Source organism: Chiloscyllium plagiosum, chromosome 34 (assembly GCF_004010195.1).
Source record: "Chiloscyllium plagiosum isolate BGI_BamShark_2017 chromosome 34, ASM401019v2, whole genome shotgun sequence".
NCBI classification, from domain to species: Eukaryota; Metazoa; Chordata; class Chondrichthyes; order Orectolobiformes; family Hemiscylliidae; genus Chiloscyllium; species Chiloscyllium plagiosum.
The window spans coordinates 27,646,832-27,671,423 of NC_057743.1; the positions used below are offsets into that span (position 1 = coordinate 27,646,832).

At 44.9% G+C, this 24,592-nt stretch overlaps 1 protein-coding gene across 9 annotated transcripts in view; it reads left to right on the top strand.

The window, feature by feature from the left end:
• The window catches only part of her3 (hairy-related 3), a 41,322-nt gene extending 17,320 nt beyond the window's left edge, over positions 1–24,002 (top strand). For 3 of the 9 annotated variants that reach the window (XM_043676004.1, XM_043676001.1, XM_043676003.1), the window contains 7 exons: positions 293–398; positions 3,471–6,651; positions 19,465–19,579; positions 21,660–21,889; positions 22,006–22,101; positions 22,270–22,351; positions 23,360–24,002. In XM_043676004.1, coding sequence (XP_043531939.1) covers positions 21,818–21,889; positions 22,006–22,101; positions 22,270–22,351; positions 23,360–23,868 — 759 coding nt within the window. In that variant the 5' untranslated portion in view covers positions 293–398; positions 3,471–6,651; positions 19,465–19,579; positions 21,660–21,817 and the 3' untranslated portion in view covers positions 23,869–24,002. The other 6 variants (XM_043676005.1, XM_043676006.1, XM_043676007.1 and 3 more) reach the window with 6 other exon arrangements.
• Positions 24,003–24,592: the final 590 nt, after the last annotated feature.

Sequence of the window (24,592 nt, forward strand, 5' to 3'; positions counted from 1 at the left end):
AGCCAGCTTTCTCTCTTACTCTCCTCTCTGCCTTTATTGTCCTTTTAATCATTTGTTGCTGGTTCTTTTAAAGTCAGTCCAATTCTCTGACCTACCAATAATCTTTGCAGACTTTGTAAGTGTTCCCTTCAGTTTAACACTATCCTTAACTTCCTTGTTTTGGATACAGGAAATACATCTTTCTCACTGAGATCGGGCTTGGCCAAGAATTATGAAATGTCTGTTTGTGGTTGCTTTTAAATGGTGTTCTTGTGAATTCATACAAGGTACTGATTATTTGTACTCTGTTCAGGACTCCGCTGAATGAAGATGTGTTTGCAGCTGACAACCTATAGATGCCTCACGTCAGCAAGGAGATCAAGGAGCTGCAGAAACAGATCCACAGACTGCTGCTATAGGTCAGTCCCAAGAACATTTGAACAACACTTGAGCCCATTCATAGCCCTGTGCAAACTCTCCGTCTCTATGGTTTGCTCGGTGTTGATGTAAAGTTCAGTTTGTGCTGGGAGATCCAGTGTGTGATCCATTATACTGCTGGAAGTGAGCGTCGATTGACAGTTTTGTATGGAATTTCATTGATTTATCCATCTCCTTGGCCTTGCTCGTCCCTATTTCCGGAACCACCTCCAGTCCTATAACCCTGGATCCTCCAATTCTGACCTTTTTATTTCTTCCCCTCACTTCCTTCAGTCCACAGGGTCCCATGCTGGAATTCTTTCTGCAAACTTTCCTCTCTCCTTCTCCACCCTTTCAAAATGTTTCTTAAAAGCTTTTTCACAACTTTTGTTCTAACTATCTTAGTTTTAATCTGATAATATTGCTGTGGGGCACCTTGGAATGGTTTGCTATATTAAAAGCACGACAAAGTAAATTAAAAAAGACCAAAGACTTGCCGATGCTGGAAATCCAGAACAAAACTAGAAATTGCTGGGAAAACTCAGCAAGTCTGGAAGTATCTGCGGAGAGAAAGCAGAGTTAACATTTTGGGTCCAGTGACACTCTTTCCGAACATTCAGAACGCAAAATATTAATTCTACTTTCTGTCCACAGATGCTGCCAGACCTGCTGAGTTTTTACATAAATAGGTTCTTGTTTCATCCTTCACATTGACAGATAGTTCTATTGATTGAGGCTTGGGCAGTCCATGAGGATAAGTTGTGTTTAAGTGATTCCACTTGTGCCTGGTATCATACTGAGCCATTCAAGCCGTGAGAGTCCCAGATTCACTCCCATGTTGGCCAGGCTTCCTGCACCTTGGTCTACATTAAGTATGGGATTACCTCACCTGCAATGTCTGGTGTGGACGAATAACTAACGCGGAAGCATGGAGCCTGAAAACAAGTCACATGCAAAAACTCAGGTCCGTTTTCAGAAAGGGCTTACCAATATAAGAAAAGTGTGTTTAGACTTCTGACCCAGTCACAAGAGACTTATCCAGCAGTGATCAAGAATTTGTTTTCACTGTCCATCGCTGGTTTCACTTGGAAGAATTGCTCAGTACAGACTGGAAGACATTTGGCCAATGGTGTCTGTGTGAGACTTGGAAAGAATGATATAATTAGTCCCAATCTTTGCTCTTCGCCAGTAATCAGAATATTTCTCCCATTCAATTGTTCAGCCAATTCCCTGGTTAGCATTGAATTTGCATTCACTGGCCTTTCAGCTCATAGCAACCTGCGACAAAAACAAAACATTTTTGGGGTCTCTCCCTTCATGAGTCCTTTGAGTTACAAACCTTAACTGCTGGTGGAGGTGGTGCAGGAGGGTACTCCAGAGCCGGGACTCTTGGTGGGGTCGGTGCCCAAAGCAGGGTCTCTTGGTGGGGTCGGTGCCCGAAGCAGGGTCTCTTGGTGGGGTCGGTGCCCAAAGCAGGGTCTCTTGATGGGGTTGGTGAGGCACGGCAGCAGCAGGGCCAAGGTCTCCTGGGGCATCAACATCGGTATTGCTGTTCCCAGAGCGGGGCTCCCTGAGGACTGGAACACTTTGCAGAGACTGTGCCCTGAACCTGTGCTTGAGACCCCAATTTGAACAGAACTTAAGTAATTTCTTTTCATCCTTATTGTAAATCAAAATGGTGCTGGATTGTGGTGATTAAACACTTTTTTTGCTGCACCCACAAGATGTATATGATAATTAATCAGTCATTCATTTATACAATGACAACATTTAAAAGGCATACGGATGGGTACACATTTGGAAGGTTTTAGAGGGATATGGGTCAATGTTGGCAAATGGGACTCAGTCAGATTGGGATGTCTGGTTGGCACAGACGAGTTGGACTTAATGGTCAGTGTCCATGCCGTATGACTTGACAGCTGAAGCCGCTCCCCCTTCCCTCTTACAGCCAGTGCACAATGACTGCTCCAATGGATATGGAAGCCTGGGCAGCAATGCTTCTCACAAGCATTTCCTCAGCATAGCTTACTCCAGTGATAACAATGGGTACTACACAGAGGTAGTGCATAGAGAACAGCAGATACCTACTGTTTAATGTTTGATACCTGTACTCTCATCACCAGCAAATAGTTTGGTGTTCAATTCGTTCAAGTCAATGAACTCAGACCTGCTGCTAATGGTTTTGGATGACCAAATTAGCTTTGGATCTGTGAGGGAAGTGGGAATTATCATAGACGGATACAGCTCAGAAAACACAATTCAGTCTTTTGTGCCCATCCAGTTCCACGTCCCTGCTCCTCCTCACAGCGCTGTAAAGTGTTCTGCTTCAAACATTTACTTCAGTGCCTTTTCACAGTTACTAATAAACCTGCTTCCACCATCTTCCCAGCCAGACATTTCAATCTTAACAAGTTGCTGCACTTGAAAATAAAAGTTCCCTTCTGTGCCCCCGACGCGTGTGCCAATTGTGTAGCCAGCAGCTGCAGTAGCGGTTGTCTGCCACTAGTGGGGGTCATATGACCATCTGTGCTCTCTGCCATCTGGTGACAGGCAGTCAATAAAAATTGCAGCTTCATATTCCTGACCACAGCCTTAACCCCAAATCTTCTCTGACCTGAAATAAAGGCAGAGAATATTGGAGAAACTCAGCAGGTCTGGTAGCATATAAAGGGAGAGAAACGGAGTTAACACTTCAGCTTGATGATGGTTCTTCATCAGAAGCTCCTGACTTGAAAGGGTCTTAGTAACTGCATTCATTATGGCAATCAAATTCAGTGGCCATTGACTTCATCATCTATGTGTATTCATTGCCAACCCTCTCCAGTTTCCCTGAAGTCTCAGAGACCTCCCAAAATCTATTCTCTGTGTATGATTGTGGACAGCGCAAGGAGAAGAATTGGGTTTAAAAATTTGTGGCATTTTTGTTTTGTTTTTAATTAATGAAGCAGACAAGTTGTTTAACTGTTTGGAGCTGGGAGCCTCTAATGAAACCTCCAGAAATACACGTGTCATGCTGTGTCTGGTGGTTAGGAGTGTTTGAGTTTAGGGCTGCTGTTTTCTCTTTGGTCCTTCAGGTCAGCCTTCAGCAGGTCTGTGCTGATATGAACAGGACTAAGAAGAGCGACCGACTGCCTTGTATAGAGACTCAGAAGTAATCACACCAGAGGACTACACAGGTACTGTGGTAACATCCTGAGTGAGTTGTAGAGGGGACAGGAGACAGTGGGACACCAGGAAGAGTGAATAGTCAGGGGACTGGGTACAATGTGATACCAGGCTGAGGAGGGAATGCTAAATTGGAGAATGTGTATTTTATGTTTGAGTTGAATACTTTTGTACTGAGTTCTAAACCTTTGAAACATTGCTTACTCCTCATACCTTTTAAACCAAGGCTGCGAAACCTTTATTCCCTGCCACTACCTTCCTTTTCTGGTTGTCTTTAATCCACATTAGTCTGGCCATTTATCTTCTGAACATTCCGTTCCTCAGCTGAAGGTGACAGCGGCCGATTCACACATTCATTTCTTCAAAGTTTGATACAGGTACAGAAGGCTGGTCAGCCCATCCCTAGGCTCAACTCTTCGCGTACATCTCTTAACTCAGTCCTTCTGAGCTCGCTAAACTGTGAAACTCTTCAAGTCCCTGGAGTTTACCCTACTCCTGCAATCAACAGGATTTTGAAATTCAACTTTACTCCGAGGTATGGTTGGGTTGGTAATTCTCTCTCATGTTTGAGTCAGAGAACATGGGTTTAAATCTCACTCCAGAGATCTGAGCAGAACACCACGGCTGGCTCTTCAGTGCTGGACTGAGAGGGCTGCGTAGTTGACGTTGCTGTGTTTCAGACAAGGAGTTAAACTAAAGCCCTGTTTACTCTTCCAGGTGGATGTCAAGGATCCACTGGTGTTGTTTGAAGAAGAGTAGGGCAGTTATCCCTGCTGTAACAGGCAAACAAGAACTCTTCGCAAAAGTCTCTAAAACATAATATCTGGGCATTCTCACATTGCTGTTTGTGGGAACTTGCTGTGCACAAATTGACTCCTTGTTGCCAAAATAATTCATTAGCCTATAGACATATTGGGGTGGCTTGAGGCTATATAAACGGATCTGTATTTGAAATCTCAAAGCCATACCCCACCCATTATTTCTTGAAACCCTTCCTTCTCTGAAGTCTGCTGCCATGGCTGTGTCCCACCATATTGCCTCCACAGGAAAGAACCAGTGACGATGACTCATTCCCTGATCCTGCATGTTGTCAATAGAATGTCATTGGATTGAAGCAAAGCTTGTCCTCAATGTGCTTCCCAAAAGGTTTTTATCAAATTAAACGTTCCTTCACAGAAGGACATGAGATGGTTTCCGAGAACACCCCACAGACATCAGTGAAAGAAGATGTTGGGACAATCAGAGGGAACCTTGCCAAAATTCAGCAGAAACTCCCGTCCTATCAGCACTTCAACTGTGTCGATAGCATTGTCATGTGACAGGGCTCGATGGTTGGCTGGTTTCAGTTTGGGAAACCAGTGTGGGTCAATATACCATATCATGCCCTCCCTAAGGGTTAGGGGGTAATACAAGAATTGGAGTTTGCCTCAGTACCCTCTAGCTAGTCAAGTCACCATCATTTTTTGCTTCTGAATAACAGTGATTTTGTTTACTATGTAAGACCTCTTGGAATGTTGATTGGAATACTGTGAATTGGGATATGCTTTTCAAGTGTGACTCTTTCTATTCATAAGTGTCAGGGTGGGGAACTTTGTGAGGATGTACTGACCTCCCTGTCCAAGCCTCCCAATACCAGTTCCCATCCTATGTAGCTGTGGACTGAGCTTTGGTTGGGAAAGCCCACTCTACATCGAGAGCCAAAGACGGGGTTTTGCTCCAATAGACCCTGAACCTTGCTCATTCCCTAACCCCACACCTTGAACTGTCAGGAATGGTCACGTCACTGATGTGGGTGGACTGAACAATGGATGAAAGCTTCAGTGAACCCAACAAGTATGAAGAACTGCAGCATACTTTCACTGAAACGCAAACGTCAGTCTTCAAACAAAGAAAACTCTTCATCTGAAGACAATCAGGAAACGAAGCTGTGGCTAGAGGGATGGACCTCAGTCTCAGGAGGTATGGGGTTGATCTGTGGACTTCCCTTTTGTTCTGCTCTTAAGAATGTGAGTTACCTGACTGTGAAACTGCTCTGGATATTACTGTGATTTCACACATTGAGTTTTTGAGTTATGGGGATTATAGCCTCATGGTTAAAGAATAGGTCCAGCAATCCCAAAATGTCAGAGATTTTTCTAGCTGAAAGTTGTCCCTTGTTCAGATTTCAGCCATGTTTCCACCCTCCAATCCACTCAAAATTGACACATGCCCTTGTTTGAGTTTGGATAAGGGATGAGGGCACGGCATAGTCCAGAGATGGAATTCCCGGCTGAGATTGCCTTTATCTCTAACTCGGCATTGCAGAAGAGGTGGCTGAGAGTTGAAATATCCATTCTTGCTCAGAGGGTGGTCATTTGACCAGACCAGATGTTGAACTTGTGGTTTCAGATACCCAGAGTGACAGCAAGTTGAAGAGGGAGAGAAAGTCTGTGTACATTTAGAATTTAAAAATATTGGGATCCAACATAAAGGTGGAACTCTTTCTCCCTCCAGTTCTGTCCTCTTGTGCACCCCAAGATATTATTGCTGTACCATCGGTGGATGTAGCTTCAGTTGTCTCGGACTCAATTCCTCTGCCTTTGCTTCTTCGGTCGCACAGGTCCTTAAAGCCTATCTTATTGAGCGAATGTTAGCTCATTTATCCTAATATCTCCTGATGTGGCTCAGTGTCAAATTCTGCTCATGTGAAACACCTTGGGACATTTTCCTGTGTTGAATGTGCTCCATAAATAAAGTTGTGTTGTTGTTTAGAATGTAACCAGGGGCCGTTTTCTCCAGCACTGACCACAACTTTTCTTTTTAAAAGAAGCTGAACTCTTCAGGATCCGGTGAGTGGTGTGTGTGTGTGTGTGTGTGTGTTTCTGATTTATCTTAACAGGTTGTGGGATCTTGTGCCATATGCCCGCAACTGTGCTCGAGCAGAAAGGGGTGTCCCGGAAGTTGAACCTGATCCCAAAGGTGGTGCAGATGCATACTCGCAGTGAGGAACAGATCGTGGCGGAGTGCATCAGGGGACAAACGCTGTAGTGCCCATCCAGCTGCTCGACATGGGTGGGCGGTGACCACAACATGTCTGCTCCTGGCAGCAAGGTCAGTACATGAGCTCATTGGGTATTGCCCCCATCCTGGGCTCTGCTGGATTCTCAGGGATTTTTACTGTTAATTTTGTTGCTGACAAGATAAACACAGTCTAGCCGCCTCATCCTGTGTATAAGAATGATCAGTGCCACTCAAAACAGATTAAAAGACTAAACTTGTCTTTTTATAGCACCTTCCGTGACCTCTGGAAGTCTCCATGTTCTTTGCCAATATTTAAAGTACTTCTTACAGTGTGATCGCTGTTGTCATGTTGCAGTTAAATTGTGACCAGGAAGCTCCCACTGATAATATTGTGGTGATACCAGATATTCTGTGTTGGTATTGGTTAAAGTACAATTATTGGCCAGGACACCAGGCTGACCTTGCCTTCTCTGTGAGTCTTACGGGTTAATCATTTATATACCCCTGAGAGTGAAACCAGTTCTTGCTCTAACGTCTCATCTGAGAGACACATCTCTAACAGGAGCACTCCCTCCGTGTAGCCTTGGTATGTTGGCCTGGATTTTGTGCTGGGAACTCTGAAGCAGGAGAAAGTGAGGATGTAGATGCTGGAGATCAGAGTCGAAGAATGTGGTGCTGGAAAAGCACAGCTGGTCAGGCAGCATCTGAGGAGCAGGAGAGTCGATGTTTTGGGCATAAGCCCTTCATCAGGAAGCCCTTTGACTCTGGAGCAGGGCCTGATCCCACCAATTCCTGACTCCGAGAAGTGAATGCCATTCCCTGGGAACAGCTGACATCCAGGGGGCTGCTTGTGGATCTCAGTAAGTCCCAGAATCTGGTCATCCTAGGGCAACGTGGACTAGCCATCTCTTCTGTTCTATTTGCTTCTGTCAAAGGGGCTTATGTTGATGTATATTCAGGCATGGATTTTCTACTGTTTCACACTGTAGAAGGTTATCAAACTATTCTTAACAAGATGGTGCTAGATAACAGATGGTTAGGATGGTACAACTTTACTCATGAGCAACTGGAGCAAGAGATCCCGCTTTCAGGTCCCTGTGTCCCAAGCTGTGAACCTAACACCAGTTACTTTGTAAAGGGTGAGTAGTGGTGCTGCTGGAAACAGGACTGATACAGAATTGCTCCCTGATGTTGGGAGCAGTGCAGTTGGTACACCAACTTACCTTTAATCACCATACTCACATGACAGAGCTGTACCTCCATTTCCGGCCTCTTGTGCGTTTTCGATTTTCGGTGTTCAGTTTGATTTTCAGTTATACCCATCATTCCTGCTTCCAGCATTGCCCCCACCACATCTGGCAGCTCATTTCAGACACGCACCACCCTCTGCATGAAAACGTTGCCTTTTATGTCCCTTTTAAATCTTTCCCATCTCACCTTAAACCTACACCCTCTAGTTTTGTACTCCCCTACCCTGGGGAAAAGACCTTGGCTATTCACCTCATCCATGCCCCTCATGATTTTATAAAACTCTTTTGATGCAGTGGTCCACAGAATGAGTCGGATCATCTGTGTGTGATAATCTGTGTTGTGGTCACCTGTGTTGTGATTTTCTTTCCAGCTGATTTCTATTACCCTGTCATTTCTCGATCTACAAACTTGCGTAAGTTTTCAAAGATATATTGACAAGCAGCCGCAGGGCCTGTTTCCACACTGTAGGGATTCTGTGAATCTTGCTGTGCTGGAGGAAGCGTGTAATGTGCGGAAGGCAGTTGGATGTCTGCTATCTGTAATGTGATAGACCAGAGCATAGCCATTCCCTTGCACCACCCCTTACCCTCTGGGACTATGTTTACCTAATGTGTATATATGTAGATGCTCCATTCAACTGTTAGATAGAACCTTGACCTGACACTAATGAAATCTTTCAACTTCAGATTGCTGCATTTTGCTGAGAGATTAGAGTAGTAAATGAGAGTTCACAGTTATCCTCAGAGCACCTGAACTAAGATGGAGTGCCCAAATGTGCACGTTGAAAGTTTGAGTACGTTGGGCCTATATCCATTGGAATATAATAATATGCAGTGATCTTTATGAAACACATAATCCTGAATCTAGATGTTGAGAAGAGTAGGTGAGCACTTTGTCGATAGTGACCATAATTCAGTTACGTTTACAATAGCAATAGGCAGGGTTAGGTATGTGGATTCTGGATTAGTGGTGAAGAGCACAGCAGTTCAGGCAGCATCCAAGGAGCAGTAAAATCGACGTTTCAGGCAAAAGCCCTTCCAGGGTTAGGTATGTATCGCAGGGAAAGAGGTATAACTGGGGGAAAGGCAATTGTGATGTGTTTAGGCAAGATTTAGGATGCAGAGAATGGGGAAGGAAACTGCAGGGGATGCACACACTTGAAATGTGGAGCTCTTTCAAGGAGCATGCGGGTCCTTGATAAGCATATACCCATCAGGCAGGGAGGTGGTTATCGAGAGATGGAGCCATGGTTTCCCAAAGAAGTTGAAGCTTTTGTCAAGAGGAAGAAGAAGGCTTATGTTAGGATAAGGAGTGAAGACTCAGATAGGAGGCTGGAGAGTTATAAGTTAGCCAGAAAAGATCTAAAGAGAGGGCTAAGAAGAGCCAGGAGGGGACATGAGAAGTTGTTGGCGGATAGGATCAAGGAAAACCCTAAGGTCTTCTATCGGTATATCAGGAATAAAAGAATGACTAGAGTAAGATTAGGGCCAATCAAAGATAATAGTCAAAAGTTGTGTGTGGAATCTGAGGACATGAGGAAGCGCTTAATGAATACTTTTCATCAGTATTCACATTGGTAAAGGGCAATGTTAGTGAGAATACTGAAATACAGGCTACAAGATTAGATGGGATTGAGGTTGACAAAGAGGAGGTTTTAGCAATTTCGGAAGATCTGAAAATAGATAAATTCCCGAGGCCGGATGGGATTTATCTCTGCGAAGCCAGGGAGGAGATTTCAGAGCCTTTGGCTTTGATCTTTGTCATCATTGTCGACAGGAGTAGTGCCAGAAGACTGGAGGATAGAAGGGGAGTCAGGACAACCCTGATAATTATAGGCCAGTGAGCCTTACTTCGGTTGTGGGTAAGGTGTTGGAAAATGTTATAAGAGATAGGATTTATAATAATCTGGAAAGGAACAATTTGGTTAGGGATAGTCAACACGGTTTTGTGAAGTGTAGGTCATGCCTCACTAACCTTACTGAGTTGTTCGAGAAGATGACAAAACAGATGGATGAAGGTAAAGCGATTGATTGGGTGTATATGGACTTCATACAGCATTTGATAATGTTCCACACGGTAGGCTGTTGCACAAAATACAGAGTTTCAGGATTGAAGGTGATTTAGTGGTTTGGATCAGAAATTGGCTCGCTGAAAGAAGACAGAAGGTGATGGTTGATGGGAAATGTTCATCCTGGAGCTCAGTTACAAGGATCTGTTTTGGGGCCACTGCTGTTTGTCATTTTTATAAATGATCTGGAGGTGAGCATAGAAGGATGGGTTAGTAAATTTGCAGATGACACTAAGGTAGGCAGAGTTGTGGATAGTGCTGAAGGATGCTGTGGGTTACAGAGGGACATCGATAAGATGCAGAGCTGGGCCGAGAAGTGGCAAATGGAGTTTAATGTGAAAAGTGTGAGATAGTTCACTTCGGAAGAAATAACAGGAATGCAGAGTACAGGGCGAATGGTAAATTACTTGGCAGTGTAGATTAGCAGGGAGATCTCGGTGTCCAGGTGCATAAATCCCTGAAAGTTACCACCCAGGTTCATAGGGTTGTTAAGAAGGCATATGGTGTGTTGGTGTTTATTGATAGGGGGATTGAGTTTCAGAGCCAGGAGGTCATGCTTCAGCTGTACAAGACACTGGTATGGCCACACCTGGAGTATTGTGTGCGGTTCTTGTCACTGCATTATAGGAAGGATGTGGAAGCTTTGGAAAGGGTTCAGAGGAGATTTACTAGGATGTTGCCTGGTATGGAAATAAAGGTGTTACGAGGAAAGACTGAGGGAACTGAAGTTGCTTTCATTGGAGAGAAGAAGGTTGAGAGGTGACTTAATTGAGACGTATAAGATAATCAAAGGGTTAGAGAGGGTGGACAGTGAGAGCCTTTTTCTTTGGATGGTGAAGGCTAACATGAGGGGACATAACTTTAAATTGAGGGGTGATAGATTTAGGAAGATATCAGGGGTAGTTTCTTCACTCAGAGAGTAGTAAGCCTACAACAGTGGTAGACTCGCTGAGGTTAAGGGCATTTAAACGGGCATTGGACATTCATTTGGATAATAATGGAACGGTGTAGGTTAGATGGGCATCAGATTATTTTCACAGATTGGCACAACATCGAGGGCCAAAGGGCCTGTACTGCGCTGTAACGTTCTATGTTCTATGTTCTAATATGTTTCACCTTGTTAGGAAGGGTTTAGAAATTCAGTTCCTCCTACTTTGAGATTTGACATTTTTCTCTCTGAGAATTAAGTTGTGAGACCTATTTTCCTCAGAGACCAGCAAAGGATGGTTCTTTGCAGAAATGGCACTTAGGATCGTAAGATACCATTTCTGCTACCACTAGACACACATTTCCTGTCAGCATCCTGCAGAGACCATTCCCTCTGGGACACGCTGGTCCACTCGTCCTCCTCTCCCAAATACCCTCATAATACTTTGCCATATAATCCCAGTTTACCCAATCACCTTCTCAAAGGGTCCATTGCTATTAGTCATTTTTTGAATGACCTGGATGAGGGTGTAGAAGGATGGTTAGTAAATTTGCAGATGACACTAAGATTGGTGGAATTGTGGACAGTGAGGAAGAATGTTACAGGTTACAGAGGGATGTAGACCAGCTGCAGACTTGGGCTGAGAGGTGGCAAATGGAGTTTATTGCGGAAAAATGAGGTGATTCACTTTGGAAGGAGTAACAGGAATACAGAATACTGGGCTAATGGGAAGGTTCTTGGTAGTGTGGATGAGCAGAGAGATCTCGGTGTCCATGTACATTCCTGAAAGTTGCCACCCAGGTTGATAAGGTTGTTAAAAAGGCGTACTGTGTGTTAGCTTTTATTGGTAGAGGGATTGAGTTTCGGAGCCATGAAGCCATGTTGCAGCTGTACAAAACTCTAGTGGGGCCGCACTTGGAGTATTGTGTACAGTTCTGGTTGCCGCATTATTGGAAGGATATGGAAGCATTGGAAAGGGTGCAGAGGAGATTTCCAAGGATGTTGCCTGGTATGGATGGAAGGTCTTATGAGGAAAGGCTGGGGGACTTGAGACTTAATAGAGACATACAAGATGATCAGAGAATTAGATAGGGTGGACAGTGAGAGCCTTTTTCCTCGGACGGTAATGGCTAGCACAAGGGGATATAACTTTAAATTGAGGGGTGAAAGATATAGGATAGATGTCAGAGGTAGGTTTTTTACTCAGAGTAGTAAGGGTGTGGGACGTCCTACCTGCAACAATAAAGGCTTGACAATTTTAAGGACATTTATATGGTCATTGAATAAACATATCGATGATAATGGAATAGTGTAGGTTAGATGGGCTTCAGATTGATTTCACAGGTTGACGCAATATCGAGGGGCCAAAGGGCCTGTACTGCGCTGTAATATTCTATATTCTATAATATCCAAGGGTCTTCCCAATGAATCAAAACTTTACCTACAATACAATTAATCTAATCTACTGTATTCACTGCATCTCAATGTGGTCTACTCTACACTGGGGAGATGAAATGCAGGCAGAGTGACTGCTTTGCAGAACACTTACACTCTATCTGTAAAAATGACCCTGAACTTTCAATGGCCTGCCACTTCGAAACCCTACCATGTTTCCTAGCGAATGTGTGTCTCAGGCTTGCTGCAGTGCTCCAGCAAGCTCAGCACAAGCTGAAAGAACAGCATGTCTTTTTCCACTTGGGAACATTACAACCTTCAAAACTCATTATCATTTAATTTTAAAGCATCACTACCTTCTTCCATGTCTATTACTCACCTCCACATTGCAGGTCCTGTCATGCCATGGGTTGCTTCCAGCAATCCAAGCCATTTTCACTTACATATGGCCCCCACTATCACCTAGCTAACTTTCTTCCCTGGCTCATTACCTCAATCCCTTTGTCTAACTACTTTTTTTCTCTCTGAGCTCCATCTCTAACTTTTACTCCATCCCATCATCAGCAGACATACCACCTTTGATATAAATGCAGATACTGGAGAGTCAGAGTGGAGCTGGAAAGAGCACAGCAGGTCAAGCAACATCAGAGGAGTAGGGGAGTCCTGATGAATGATTCTGACCTGAAACGTCGAATCCCTTTCTCGGATGCTGCTTGACCTGCTGTGCTTTTCCCAGCTCAACTCTTTATTCATTCAGATACCACCTTTCTCTAGTTGCTATCAGTTCTGAAAAAGGGTTACTGGAATTCCTGTCCACAGGTGCTACTAAGTTTCTGCAGCAAATTTCTGTTTCTGTGTTTCAGATCTCAAGTATTGGCAATTCTTTGTTTTATTATTGATTAAGTGACTTCATGCCCAAAAGATGGTTGATGTCATTGTGGCATAACTGCCCTCACTTTTGCACCTTGTAAAACTCATATTGCTCTTTGATGCTCTCCCCTGTCGATTTTTCCCTCATTGCCTTTTGACACTGTGATATAATATGACAATCTACACCACCATGACATGATTGTAATCATTGGGGTGACAGTTTTGTCAGGTAAATGTACCTTCGTTAGATCCCTGATGTGAAGCTGTTTATTTGTGAACTATCAGTGCTTTACAGATGTTCCAGTCTAGATTTACTGTATACTCTGTGCTGTTCAGGAAGTGAGGGCAGTGAAAGGGAATTCCTGACCACCTTTGAGTGACAGTCAATGAGGATACAATTAGATGATATTCACCAAAGTCAAATAGTTCAGAATTTGCAGATTTGAGGGTATCAATAGGATAGTAGTGACTGGGACATTTTAAAGGTGGTCAAGTGTAGGCAATTTCAACCCCTTAAATCTGTTGTTTGTATTAGTGTTGAATTTCACATTCCCACCTACTCTTGACAATATTTGATTACCTTGCCTACCAAGAAGTATAAATCTCCACCTATAATATTCAAATCCCAATAACCATTTTTTACCATGAGACAATAACCATGACAGCAAAAGTAGGCCTTTCAGCCTATCAGGCCTGATTTGATAATCTCCAACTCCACTTTGCTGCCTTTCCCCATTACTCTTGATTCCTTTACTGACCAAAACTCTGTCTATCTCAGCCTTGATTATACTGAATGACCCAGCCCCCACAGCCCTCTGCTGGAGAGAATTCCACAGACACACTACTTTCTGGGAGAAGAAATTCTTCCTCATCCCTGTTATAAATAGGTGACCTCTTATTCTGAGATTTGTACCGTTTGGTGCTAGACTGTCCCACAAGGGGAAACAACCTTTCAGCATTCACCCTGTTAGGTCCACCAAGAATCTTGTATGTTTCAATCGGGTTGTTTCTCAGTCTTCTAAATTCCAAGGAGTACAGGCCCGGTCTACTCAACCTCTCCTTGTAAGACAGTCCCTTCATAAGCAGGATCACTCTCATGAACCTTCTCTGGACTGTCTCCAATGCCAGTGTCTCTTTCCTTTGATAACAGACCCAAAACTGTCCACAGTATTCCGGCTGTGGCCTGACTAGGGAGGTAAAACCTCTACTTTTATGCTCCAGTTCCTTTGAAATGAAGACCAACATTCCATTTGCCACCCCTATTACCCACTGAACAGAAATGCGAGCTTTTGTGATTCACGGATAAGGCCTCCCTAACCCTTGTTTGATAACTTTCTGTAATCTTTCTCCAGTTAAATAATATTCAGCTCTTCTATACTTCCTGCCAAAGTGCATAACCACACATTTCCCACATTATATTCCACTTGCCAAGTTTTTGCCCACTCACATTCTCACTACTTGCCTTCCCATCTAATTTTGTGTCATCCACAAACATGACTACAGTACATTGACTTTACTCATTTAAATCATTTATACGTTGTAATTCATTGTGATCCTAGTGGAATGCCACTAGTGACAGGGTTGGGCGAAAGTGGCTACTGCAGATGCTGGAGATTAAAGTCAAGATTAGAGTGGTGCTGGGAAAGCACAGCAGGTCAGGCAGCATCCGAGAAGCAGGAAAATCGACGTTTCAGGCAGGAGCCCTTCAGGAATCCTAGTTACAGGGTTGCCGTCCTGAAAATGGCTCCTTCCCACATCCGTGTGATACTCTGTTGGAGAGTGTGGAGTGGACAGAGTGGAGTGTGTCTATTTTTAAACTTTTTAAAATTTAACTGAATCGTCATTGCATACCTCTGGGACAGGTAGGATTTGAACCCAAGCTTCCTAGTGCAGTGGTGGGGCCATAAGAGGGCTTAACTTCAGCTTCCATTATCTACCATGTTGTGTTTTGAATCTATGTCTCCATAATGTTAGCTTGAGGTTCTAGGGTGCTAGTCTAGTGACATTACCACCGCCTCCTTCGAGCGTGCCTCTCAATGTAACCTTGTGCTAATTCCGTGTCCGTGGGTTAAGTCGACTGCCGCTTTCTATTTCTGCTCCTCTGCAATTCACTCGCTGAAATTCATTTTGTCCACGACATTCTATGACTGCTATCGTTACCTGAACCCGCTGTGAAAAGTCAAAGGAACAATTAAGTGAAGTTTACAGCGTGAGGAATCCCCATTCATTCTCCTGATCAATTGTTTCCAGCCGCTGTCCTACTGAGAGCAGCTGCTTTCTCTAGGCGGGGAGGGGGAATCGGCTGAAAGTGGGGGTCAGTCCCCATTCATTCACTGCTCCATCGAAATAGCGACCGAAACGAGCTCCATTACAAATCTCAGCGGTTCAGGGTTTCATTGTAACACAATTACCAACCATGAGGCCCACAGATCTTTACCAATCCCACTGTATCTCATTCAAACCTGGTGGCTCCTGTGTTCCTGGAGAAACCTATGCTTCCAAGGCTGAGGAAGCTTTCTGTTCGGCAGGAATACATTATTCCGGGGATTTAATCCCTGGCTTTGTAGATCTGAACGGGCATTCCTTGTTTCAAAAGAGGATTTATGTGAATCCCAAAGTCAGTAACACAAGGAGAGAAGAGGAGGGAGAGAGATCTAATGTACTGAAAGCAACTTCAGCAGAAACTTCCCCACGAGGTTTCCATGTATATGTGAACAGAATAACATTCTGGAGAAGGGGCATCAGACTGAAACTTGGCACCATGAGATACAGGAGCAGAATTAGGCCATTCGGCCCATCAAGTCTGCTCCGCCATTGGATCGTAGCTGATATGTTTCTCAACCCCATTCTCCTATCTCCTCCCTTTAAACTTGCATCCCCTCACTAATCAAGAACTTATCTCTGTCTGAAATGACTCCCCAGCAATGAGTTCTGTGGCAATGAGTTCCACGATGTGGCTGGAGAGATTCCTCCTCATCTCAGTTCGAAAGGGTCATCCCTTCACTCTAAGGCTGTGCTCTCGTTTTCTAGTCTCTCCTACTAGTGGGAGCATCTCCATGTCCACTCTATCCAGGCTTCTCGATATTCTGTAAGTTTCTATTGGACCTCCTCTCATACCGCCAAACTCCATCAGGTTCGCACCCAAAGACCTCATACCCTTCACCCCTGGGATCATTCTTCCAGGACAGCCCCTTTTTAAAAAGCTAGTACAGTCACCAAGGGCCGAACCTGCTGTAGTGCTTGATTCTATCAAAGCTAGAAGCGACTCCGTTTGTGTTAAAAGCCTTCCTTAGTTGTATACTGTATTTACCAAAGTTTGTGTTGTTAAGGGAGTGTGTGCATTGGATGAGGAAGGAAACATTGACCTGTCCAGTGTATGCGGAATGTGGGCAGTGAGTGCACAGGGATTGGGCACAGAGAGTGAAACGTTATTTTGTTCCCGAGTAGCTCATATAACCCAGGTCCTTGATCCCACCTTTTCCCATCCCAACATTTGTTTGTCTCTTTTGTCTCCTCCGGCAGATGTTTCCACATCAGTCCACAGCCATTGGGAGCAGCTCATGTTTCACAATGAAGACTGGCTGCTTTGTTTTAAAAGACAATGAAGTGTTTGTCCCGGGCGGTGGCTATAAACTCACTGCTGCCTCTTCACAAACTCCTTTCAACTCTTTGGCCTGAACTCAATGGGATGTTAATGCGGCTCATTGGGGCATTCTCGGCTATTCATTCCCCCCTCGAGCTTTTATGTCTCAAATCAAACTCGAGTGACTTAAACAAGCTCCAGAAGAGTCCATCGAGGTTGTGTTTGGGCTTGAGTTCTTTCAAAGGCCTGTCGCGTGCCAATGCCCCCCTTTCAATCTGCTCCCAAAACTGGCTGCAGCTTCCCATTGCAGCATCTTTTGCTGCAGGGTCCAGGCCATGTCCCAGAGATGCTCCCACTTTGTGCAGCCGGGAGCTGGCCCCTTCTCTCTCTCTCTGTCTGTCTCTGGTCCCGAGTTGGGGCTCGGGGGGGATCTCAATGAGACGGAGGCGTTTCCGCGATTTTCCTCGCTGTGAGGAGCCGTCCTGGCTGAAGGCTGCTGTCAGGGACTGGCTCCCATTGAATATGATAAACAGGAGGCCCCGGGGATTCGCTCCAGCTCAGCGAATTGCTCCTTTTATGCTGTTTTTTTTTTGTTCTTTTGAGCAGGTTACAAAGTAAAAGTGTTGATGAGATTGGATTCAAACCGGGAGAGAAATTGAGTCAAGATTGCAGCAAAGTATGAATGACAGGGAATTTATAACGGGATGGCGGTGTGGGTGGGAGAATGTAATGTTGGGAAATGGAATGTTCAGCGGCAGGAAAACTGGCTTCGTTCAAACATTTATTCAGAAGCAGTTTAAATCACGAGGACGGCCAGCTCCCTTCGTCCATCAGCAGGACAGGGTTAAGGTTAGGGTTAGGGACAGGGTTAGGGTTATAATTAGGGACAGGGTTAGGGACAGGGTTAGGATTAGGGACAGGGTTAGGGTTAGGGACAGTGTTGGGGTTGGATTCGGGACAGGGTTAGGGTTAGGGTTTGGGAGAGGGTTAGGGTTATGATTAGGGACAGGGTTTGGTTTAGGATTAGGGGCAGGGTTAGGGTTAGGTTAGGATTAGGGACAGAGTTAGGGTTAGGAGTAGGGACAGGGCCAGGGTTAGAATTAGGGTTAGGGTTAGGAGTAGGGTTCGGGGTAGGGACAGTGTCAGGGTTAGGGTTAGGAGTAGGGACAGGGTCAGAGTTAGGGTTAGGGGTAGGGACAAGGTTAGGGTTAGGTGTAGGGACAGGGTCAGGTTTAGGTTAGGGTCAGGTATAGATTTAGGGTCAGGGTTAGAGTCATGGTTCTCGTTAAGGTTAGTGTTAGGGTCAGGGTCAGCCTCCCCATTTCCAATTTGTGTAAAAAAATTTCAAGATCTCCTCTGCACTATTTATCTCACTCTACATGATCGATCTCAGAAATGGCCACCTCAACACTTCCTTCCCCTCGCTCCAAAAACAAAATCTTGAGACTAATACTGTGCCTCTCCCACCTTCTCCGAATGCCCACTCATGTATCAGGCGGATTTACCTGGTCGTTCCATTGCACTGAAGTTCCGCTCCTGTGAACTGCGCCGATCTCCTTGACGCTCGCCAGCGTCCCTCCACTCAGCCACCCCGAGCAGCGTCCCTCCACTCAGCCACCCCGAGCAGTGTCCCTCCACTCAGCCACCCCGAGCAGCGGGCCTCTCTGATCCTTCTTTCGCTTCCCCTTCATTGCCCCTTTGCGCCAGGCCCCCTCTCCGACGCAGGAAGACCCACGTTCTCATTACTCCCCGGGTGAAGTGGTTTTCTCCTGGTCCATTTCTTGGTCTCTCCCGCAACTGGAAAAGCTTTACTCTACCCAACTCTTCCAGCATTTTAAAGACAATCAATCCAAGGTCTTTGCCAGCGAAAAGAGAGTTCAGGTTTATTTTTGTAATGGTCATAATCTCTTGTTTTAAATAAAGTATTTTTAGGACTAAGATAGGTCCTTGAGTATCAAAGGTTACGGGAAGAAAGGGATTGAGAAACTTATTCAGCCATGATTGAACGGGGAGCAGACTCGATGGGCTGAATGGCCTATTTTCTGTTCCTATGTTTCATAAACTCAACTTTTTTAAATCGCATTCTCGTAAATCTCCAGTGCACCTTCCATGGTGCATCGTTTGAAAGACCAAGATTTCAAGCTAAGGCCCTGGCACACTCCGCTTCGCTTTCGCAAATTGTTCGGCAGCTTCCCAGGTCGCTTCTGCAGTCCACAAGGAAACCCATTGCTTTCAGTCGGGTGTACCCCAGAGCACTGGCGGCTGGGTTATGGTATCCCAGTGATCAAGAATCCAGCGAAAGGGCCTGTAGAGTAACAGCGAGGGCTATTCTGTTTCCCTCCCAAGGCCTTGCCTCTCACAGTGACATCGCCTTTTGGTTTGACCTTGTTCATCGAACAAGTGTGAAATATTATAAATAAAGCCTTATTGCTGCATGTGAAATAGACACGGGGATAATTCACTGGAATCTAACAGCCTGAAGAGGCGATGGAAACAAATCGAACGGTAACTGGGTATACCTTTGAAAAGGGAGCCAATTCCTGATGAAGGCCTTATGTCTGAAACATCGACTCTCCTGCTCCTCGGATGCTGCCTGACCTGCTGTGCTTTTCCAGCAACACACTCTCGACAAAAGGAGCCAATGGTGGGAAAGAGTGAGCGGAATTGGAGCGCTCCTTCCAAGGGCCAGTATCCGCGCCATGGGCAGAAGGGCTGGATTATATAAAATATGGGGCGAAAACGATGTTTTTTTTTAACTCTAATGCAATAAATTTTTTTAACCCGTGGAGTGTATGCTTTCCAAAACAGAAATTGCTGGAGAACTCCGCAGCATCTGAGGACAGAAATCGGAGTTAACGTTTCGGGTCCAGTGACTTTTCCTCAGACTGAAGAATATTCCCAAAAATATTGAATGGACGGGAAGGTAAATTGTTCCAACTATCAGGTTTACAGCTTGAGGGCTTCGGTCTAAGTGAAAAGGTTCGGCCTCTCAACGACTCACAATGCCATCAATGAGAATCTAGAAAGTTGTAACATTCTACGAATCCAAAATTATGTGACTTTAATTTTTTTTAATTACTTTCCGTTAAATATTCCCCGTTGTACTGATTTAATAGGGTGACGTGATTTATAAATCCCTGAATTTGGTTTCTAGGACTATCCCAGCTCCCGGCGAATCCCAGGAGTTCATCTCCCGGCTGTTCACACCTCCCCCCTCCGACCCCCCCACCCTCACTTTTTCTCCCTCTCCAAACAGGAGCATTATATTCCCAGAAAGATCGGGCTGTTTCCATTGTCTGGAGAGTTTGTTTTGTGGGAATCGATTTCAGAATAAGTGTCCGCTTATGTAGAGTGAATGAAGGAGACATTCCTACGCTCAGCAAATTCTGACTGTTTGAAATTCTCTCTCTCAGAAGATACTTAGTCCTTGATTATATGGCACATTGAGAACCGCAAGGTGTCCTCTTGCTTATGTTCTTTGATGGCAATATTGTCACCTCGCATGGTTCAGAACTTTCTCTGGTTACAGTGAAAGTCCCCAATCCCAACGTTGTAAATAAAGCAGCCACCCTCCCCCTGACAGCACCTCGCACCATTCATTCCCATTCTCCATTCAATCATTAATGATAATAACAATCTTCCAAAGAACGCCAACTTCCGGAATTTCTCTCCATGAGTGCGAGTTCCTGACTCGCAGTTGTGTTTAGCAAGAGAACGTGAGTATGTAGACGGTGGCCTAGAGGGTATTAACGCTACGCTATTAATCTAGATAGCCAGGCAGTATTCTAACGACCTGGGTCCGAATCCCACCATAGGGCGTGGTCAGTTTTAGATCCAAGAATAATTACTCAAATAAATCAATAAGAATATGAGCCTAATGATAGCAATGGAACCACCGCCAATTGTTAGGAAACCCCGATCTGGTTCACTCATGCCCTTTACAGGCCATCTTTACTTGGGCTGGTCTACACGTGACTCCAGATCCACAGCGATTTTGTTGACCCTTAACTGCCCTCTGGTAACCGCAATAAACCCTGGTCCAGTCAGTGACGCCCACATCCCAAAATGATTGTTTTTAAAAAGTTGTTTGATCACTTTCACCGTTTGCCAACACGAAGGTGCTACATCAATGCAAGGTGTTAATTCAAGAGCAAGGGACTCACTTCGAAACCAGCACCGGTCAATCGAATAGAAAGTTGTTTCTATTCTCCGCCAGTCCCTGAGTTTCGGCGAGGGGGTGGCGGGATAACGAGAGCGGTGTGCCGGATTGCCCTCCTGTTGTAGGTTGTTGCTGGATGGTTGGTGGCGGTAAGGTCAGCGGGGGAGCTGGAGGCTGCTGTGAGATTCTGGGCAGAAAATTGTGATTGTGTCAGAACATGGAGATGATTAACACGGTGCTGGCTTTGAAAACAGAGCGTGAAACGGATTTGGGATTTACCAGAGAGCGAGAAATGAGAACTGAATAGCACCCCCACTATGACATTGGCCGCCAGCTCCTTCAGCGCCCTGTCAGCCACACACACACACAGTGAGCAGCGGCAATGTTCCGCTTCATTTTCCGCTGGGCCAGGGATATTGCCGCACAAGATGTGGATCCCTCACCTCTCACGGTGCATTTCGACTGTGAGTGAATAAACTAAACTGTAAAACATTAGACATGAACATTTAGGAGTGGACAAATAACTTATTCGTGAATATAATAAAATTAGTACCACATAATCCTCAGCAAGAATCCATTGTGTTTCAATCATTCTATTTTATATCTGTTTCTGAAGTGTGGATGTCACTGTCTAAATCTCCTCTATCCTTTCCTTCTGTGTGCTTATATTAATGTTTGATTTTTTAGTTTTGGTGGACTCGATAAAATTATTCCTTTCATTTTCCTAAGCAACACGTAATCATTCACTCGACCAACTGACAATGGAAGATCAGCTCTGTGTTTCAAATTCAGTGCAGAGGAATAATTTCTTTCTCTTCCCTTTTACAATGGTCTCTTACAACAGGAGCAAGTGACTGCTTCTGCGGGCGGTAAGTCACTGCATTCAGATGCAAAGTGGCGTTGCTTTATAAAACCCCGGAGTTGCTCAGTACATTCCACCAGACACTCATCCTCACGGCCAAGCCTCTCAAAAATAAAGCCCTCTCGAAACCAGATCGTGAGATGAAAAATATCAACAAGCCAGTGGACCGGTTTCAGTCCCCTCTCACCACACAAGCGTGCATTTACAGAAAGGTGCGTGTCACATTGACAGCAATAGAATTGAAGGACCTTTTTGAATCTTTTCGTAAAATAGTGTTTGAATTGTTGGAAGTACAACGTGGCTAGACCTATTTATCTTCTATCTCTAGGTTTCAAAACCTTTGATGGAGAAAAAAAGAAGAGCTCGGATCAACGAATGCCTGGAACAGCTGAAGTGTCTACTCGAGGAGCATTATTCCAGTAACGTGAGACTCCAGTGTTCACTCACGAGAAATTCTAAACGCCACCAAACGTTGCTTTCTCGCCGTCATCCCGCGAGGGCGATGCTTTGGAATGTGCTTTGTAGAACCGCTTTCACCTCTCACCTCTCAGGTGACTTCTGTCTCAATCAGATTTCCATTTCTCTCCAACAGATCAGGAAACGGAAACTAGAAAAGGCCGATATTTTGGAGTTAACAGTGAAACATCTGCGGGATTTGCAAGGCGCTCGCAAAGGTGGGCAGTTAAGGGGCGCTTCAACTTTCGCTAAAATCATCGGGGGGAGGGGGCGGGGGGAGTGCTTTTCCATTCCATGTTTCACAGTGTTTGTGCTGTTGCTTGATAACAGCTACAATTGTTCCTGATAACAACATTTAGGATCAGGAAGCGGCCCTTTGGCCCGTCGAGTCTGCCTCACTGTGTAATTAGACATGCTGATCTGTAGCTTGCCTCAGCTCCATATCCCAGATAGCGTTAGCTATCCAAGCCCAGTCTTGCACCCTTATTGCTAAATGTAAGGAGATGAGACAGGGTGTTCTAGATGTCAGATTAAGTGCTTTGCTGATGGCGGGGCTGATTTGACTTTTGAACAAAAGTTGATTGGCCATGTTCATGTGGGCGATATGTCTGCTACACCGTCATCCAGTGCAGCTTAATGTTTGAACAGTGAATGTATAACTTTAAACGCATCCTCCTCTAGTTGAGCTTGATGGTCAGACGTGGCCCCACGAGGAGAGGTCAAGGCAGAGTGCAGAATTATACCACAGTTGCGGAAGTGGAGTCCCTATAGAAATATGGGAAGATTACGACTAAAGTATAATGCGTTGATACATCTCAAATAATAAGATGCATTGAAAGTGAAGTTGCATAAGTGCACGAGAATTTTTTTAAAAAGGCAGATGTAATGATGTAAGGTAAGAATAGGCTCATCGAGCCGAATGGCCAATTTCTGCCCTGGAATCTCACATGAAATGCAAAATGAAAATGAAAATAGAGAAGTGATATCCGGAAGGATGTGGATTAATCTGTTTCGAGTGTATAAGCTTCCTCGGTCTTGAGAGGCACAATAGGTGGGTCTATAGAAGTTAGAACAGGTAGGCAATTCATGACCTTTTACAGAAAACATATAAAACGTTAATCTAAAATTAAATATCAGTTGTGAGACGATGTATTGAAAGGACTCAAGAACTGATGAGCGAAGATTTGCTCCCAGGTTACTGACATTGACTGTATTTGGGATTTCAGGCGTTCTGATGCTGACCCAGGAGGGAGTGGCTGAATACCAGGCTGGATTCCGGAGCTGCTTGAACGGGGTCAGCCAGTATCTGCTCCGAAGCAAAGGTACAGACGAGCATTTGCGCCTGGGAGTGCTGAATCACTTGGTTAACGCTTTCCCTGTATTCACCGGCACCCGTTTCAGCACCGCGGACAGCGGCTGCAGGATCGAAGCTGCGCCATCGCCCCTGGCTCAGGCCGCCCAGATGCCAGCGGTCACCCCGCCGCCGGGCGAGCTCTCTACTGCCTCCACCCGCGTGAATAGCCCTGCCAAACCCAGCTCTCCTCCCCACTTAGATCGAAACAACTGCCAGAGGAGGCAAGTGATTGAAATCCGATCGGCTGATAAGGAAAAGGACAAGATTTCCAGTCCGGAGCCCGCAAGAGTCCCACACTTTCCGCCTCTCATTCCTCAGAGTAAACGTACCAAAGACAATGTACTTTCCTCTGATTCAGAATCTCTCTGGCGGCCTTGGTAGAGACAGACTGTGATGTACATATTGCAGTGTCCTCTCTAGCATCTGACACATTTTTGTGTATTTACGATGTTATGTAAATGTGTTGTACAAAATGAGTTTGAAATTTTATTTCTATATTGAGAAACAATAAAGTCCGTGAGGTTTAGATACTGTCTCAAAGTTTTGTCTGTGTGTGACCAACGCTGGGCTTTCTGTGGAATTATTGACCAGTTTGAAACACTATGCTCTGGAAGTTACATCCTCGATGAGGAGGCAACTCCATGTGGTTATTTTCAATTCACGCGAATTATCAAGTAGACTGGTCTCTTTAGAAGAGAGAAGAGTTAGAGAAAACTGAATATAGCTCTTTAAATTAAGGTAATCTCAAACCAAGGGTCGTCAAGAAAAGATAGTGAGTTTCTTTTTAAAGTGTCATCAAACTGAACACGAGTCTGGGGAATTGACAGTGGGAGATAATCCAATGATGGTTGAGTTGATCAGTTATATTGCACCATCTTCACTGTCGAGGGTACAAATAACACCTCAGAAATAATTTCAAATCAAGCGCTAAAACCCAGGAGGAACTTAAGACAATTCCATTCACAAGGGAAAGGAGACTGAGTACGTAATTAGAAACGGGCTGACGAGTATTCAGGCCCTGAAGGGGAAGTTCTGAGGAAGGGTCACCAGACCAGAAACATTAACTCTGGTTACTCTCCACAGATGCTGCCAGACCTGCTGAGCT